The 3,710-nt window shown below is 39.2% G+C and overlaps 1 protein-coding gene across 1 annotated transcript; it reads right to left on the reverse strand.

The window, feature by feature from the left end:
• Positions 1-1,738: 1,738 nt before the first annotated feature.
• On the reverse strand, positions 1,739-3,247 carry LOC108118412. Its single transcript, XM_017231088.2, has 2 exons — positions 2,850-3,247; positions 1,739-2,783 (listed from the first exon to the last, which is right to left on the reverse strand). The coding sequence occupies exons 1-2, from the start codon at positions 3,109-3,111 to the stop codon at positions 1,774-1,776; spliced, it is 1,272 nt and encodes a 423-aa protein (XP_017086577.2). The 5' UTR covers positions 3,112-3,247; the 3' UTR covers positions 1,739-1,773.
• Between the last annotated feature and the right edge of the window lie 463 nt (positions 3,248-3,710).

Below are 3,710 nucleotides of genomic sequence, written 5' to 3' on the forward strand. Positions count from 1 at the left end.
CCAAACTTTTCATACGCTCTGAGTGGCCTTTTCCCACTCTTCTCGTTTGGCCGTCGAATGAAATGTATAAAATGTAACGATTGAGGCGGCAGACACGCCCACTCCCAGGCACACACTCCTGCGGAAAAACACACACACACTCACATCAAACCGAGCTGTTGATGGCTTTCAGTCAGCGTAGGGAATTCACGGATTCACATTGGCTGGGCTCACATAACTCAACGGAGCGACTGGCAATGAAGGCAATGCATCCGGATCCTCGTGGGCTGCCAACAATTAACAGCATAAATTTAAATATGCAATTAACGCAACAGCTTGAAGCTGCAAAAAACACACACAATAAAAAACCATAAAATAATCGGAGTATGAGCCGAGTCAAACGCTTTGGCGCAATGAAGAAATTTCCGGACAGGGCTCTCTGGCGAAATTATTTTATAAGTATTTTCAGCTTAACAATGCTTAACATTATTGATGAAATACTTTATTTCTTAAATATAACTCAGCGTTCTGTTTCGTTCTGACTGAGCATTGGCAAAAGGTTTCCTGTATTATCGTAAAATTACAAAGTCATTTTATTTCCTAAACTTTTCTACCTACCTATACTTCGTGGTCTCTAAAAATGTACTATTTATTAAAAGGAAAATCATTGACAACCACTGTAATTTAAACAGAGGATCGAAATCAAGGGTAGCTGATAAACTCTATGAGGAGAAGGTGGGACCCAAAAAGGTCAAAGAGTTGGTACGAGTTGGAGAAAGCAAACTGCAGCGAGAAAGCGGGCGACAATAAAAGCCAAAGGTCATTTAACACATGCACACACGCACACAGGGCAGTGAAATGCATTTGATTGTTTGTTGTTTTACTTCTTTTTGTTTCACTCATTGTTTTTTATTCCGAACACGCAAAAAATAAAAAGAGAAAAAACACAATTTTCTGCTTTATTTGCCCAGTACTGGCCGAGCCAGAACAACAACAAAAATGACAAGGGCAATGTCTGTTCGTTATATGATACTAGCGCTGGTCAGTCGTCCCCTTTTTTGGGACTCCCATGACCTGACAACGTCTCGTCCCACCACCTCTTTACCAACGGCAATCGTTGCCATAGCCACATGTCAATATTTTTGCGCTTCGGCCTCAGTTACATGGGCCCGCAGGGGATTCGTCCTGTAAAATTTATTTCAGTGCAGCGACGGACTCTTTACTGATGTGTAAATTGCTCTCTGTCCCGTTTAATGAAATTAAAACAAATTTTCCAGTGAAATTTAATATATGCAGAGGCAGCGGACTGCGCACAGTAGGCATAATAATAATAAGCACAATAATGGCATTAAAATTATTGCACCTGGCCCCTGCAGTTGACAGCAGCACCAATAACATTGCAAAATTACGGTGCTCAATTACGAGGGTCAAAGCACAAAAAGCAAAAATATTTCCATGCATTTATGTAGTATTATTAATCAGTAATAAAAATATGTGAAATGCGGGCAATGTTAAAATACTGGCAAGGTACTCTTTCAGAGGAATGATAAAAAATCGAATAAAATATGTAAAAAGGTCTTTTAAAAGGTCTTTTCAAGGCAAATAATTTGTTATGGAAAATCTTCTCATGTCTAAGTTTATGCTTTTCCACTTTTAAATTATGATTTTATTGTTGGATAATTGAAAGAGCAACTCATCAGTGAAAATTTCTAATAATGGGAAAGTTGGAAAAAAGAATAAATTACAAACAAAACAAAGATCAAGTTGCGGACATATTTATGAAGTTAATTCAAATCAATCGCACAGAAATCCTAAATTATTTAGGGCCTCGTCTAAATAGGGTTTCTCAAGGTCTCCAGGTTGCGGTTCAAATGCCAAAAGTTGCTCGATGCTATAGCGTTGCACGATTTTTCCCATCTTATTGGTTAAGACCTTCAGCGGCTCTTGGGGGGTTTGACGGATTGTCCAGTTGGGTAGAGGTCGGAAATGAGTGATGTTTCCCTTACGTTTCTCTGTGTCCAGTAGATCATTAGGTGGGCAATAGAGAGGTTTGGTCGTAGCCCTTAGATCACCCAGACGAATAACACCCGATGGCGAAATATTGACCACATTGGACTTGGGTGGGAGTGGCTTAGACGTGGCGCTATCTTGAGGTTCGTCTTTGTTTTGCTTATCCGCATTCAGTTTAGCCAAATATTTGGCCCGACACTGCTCGTCCCACTCCTTGGTCGTTGGTATATATCTCTTTTTGGTGGTCCCTTGATCGTTCTTTTCCGATTTCTGTTGATCGGAAATTGAGCTTTTGGGCTCAACTGTATCATTACGAATCTTGTTCTGCTGTTGCAGTTGCTGTTGCTTCAGTTGCTCCTGCTTCTCATTAGTCATTTCACGGAGGATCCTCTCGATTCGCTCCTTCTTGGCGTCCCTCAAGCGATCCACCTTCCATTTTTCCTCCATAGCAAACCTTACAGGAGATCGGGAGAGATGGATAATTGGCTGAACGTTATCAGAATTTGCATTGTCTGCAGTCGGAGAAATAAGTGGAACCCTCATGCGACGTTGTTCGGACAATTTCAAGGCTTCCAAAGCAACTTTTCTTTCATTTTCACGGCGCTTTTGCTCGGGATAGTTACGTTTTTCAGCATGGGAAAAAGTACTTGGATGATCATTGGTTTCTTTGGTTTCCGGGTTATTTATCAAGTCGACAAGTAGTATGTCGTCTGTTTGCTTTTTTGATCTCTTAATACTAGGGAGAATCATGTAGTCCACATCGTTTATTAAAGCTACCTGAGTACTGCGAGCATCTGAAAAAAAGATTAATTTAAAGATTACACAAAAGGAAATTTCTAAAAGATGGAAAACTGATTTACTCTTTTCAGGTTTCTTGGGAAATCCCTTCCATGGCAACATCAAGTTTGCTGTTGCCTTTTCCTCATCTTCATATGTTTTCATTAAATCAGTAAAACCAACTAAAGGTTCATCTCTCTTCAAATGATTCCTTTTAAAGCTCGGCACAAATTCCTGGGCGTTGACATTTAGCTTCACTGTACTTGAATGCGCCATCTTACCAGAATTATCTGTGTTATCAACCTGGGTTTCCTTCAAGTGAAAACCCTGAGTCAAGCTGTGCATGGTCCTTTTTATTTCCTTAAATATTTTTCTGTTATTTTTTATTCTTTTTTATGTGAATATTGAATGCTTTTGTAATAATTGTATCAGACAAATATCTGTATATATATGCGGGTGACTGGATCTACTCGATCAACGGTGTTTCAAAGTATCCATCTAGGCCTACTTTAAAATGATTTAAGAGTTTCAAGACTAGTCTGTAAATCAAATATTTTTTCCCATATTTTCATATATTCCAAATATGGTTTTTATAGTGGGACTGCTTTAAAGTGTTGTCTATAAAATAGCCATCTTAAGCTTGACAAAAAATATTTCCGATTACTCCACCTTCTAAATCGCTTGGCAATCCATGTACATTTCTCCATTGTTGACATTTATTCGCACAATAAACACAAAGCCAAGGCAGGCGGGAAAACACAGGTGAAATAGGTGCAGGCCAGGAGAAAATGTGAAGATGGAGATGGAGCTGAAGATGGGTACGTGGCAAAAGGAAAAGCCAGTAAACGACATTCAATAAAACGTTTGAAAATATTACAGAAATAGAGAGTGAAAGAGAGAAGGAGCTGAGGATAGACGGGGAAATGAAGTGAAATGAAAGAAGC

This window comes from Drosophila eugracilis, unplaced genomic scaffold (assembly GCF_018153835.1).
Source record: "Drosophila eugracilis isolate 14026-0451.02 unplaced genomic scaffold, ASM1815383v1 contig_1197, whole genome shotgun sequence".
NCBI classification, from domain to species: domain Eukaryota; kingdom Metazoa; phylum Arthropoda; class Insecta; order Diptera; family Drosophilidae; genus Drosophila; species Drosophila eugracilis.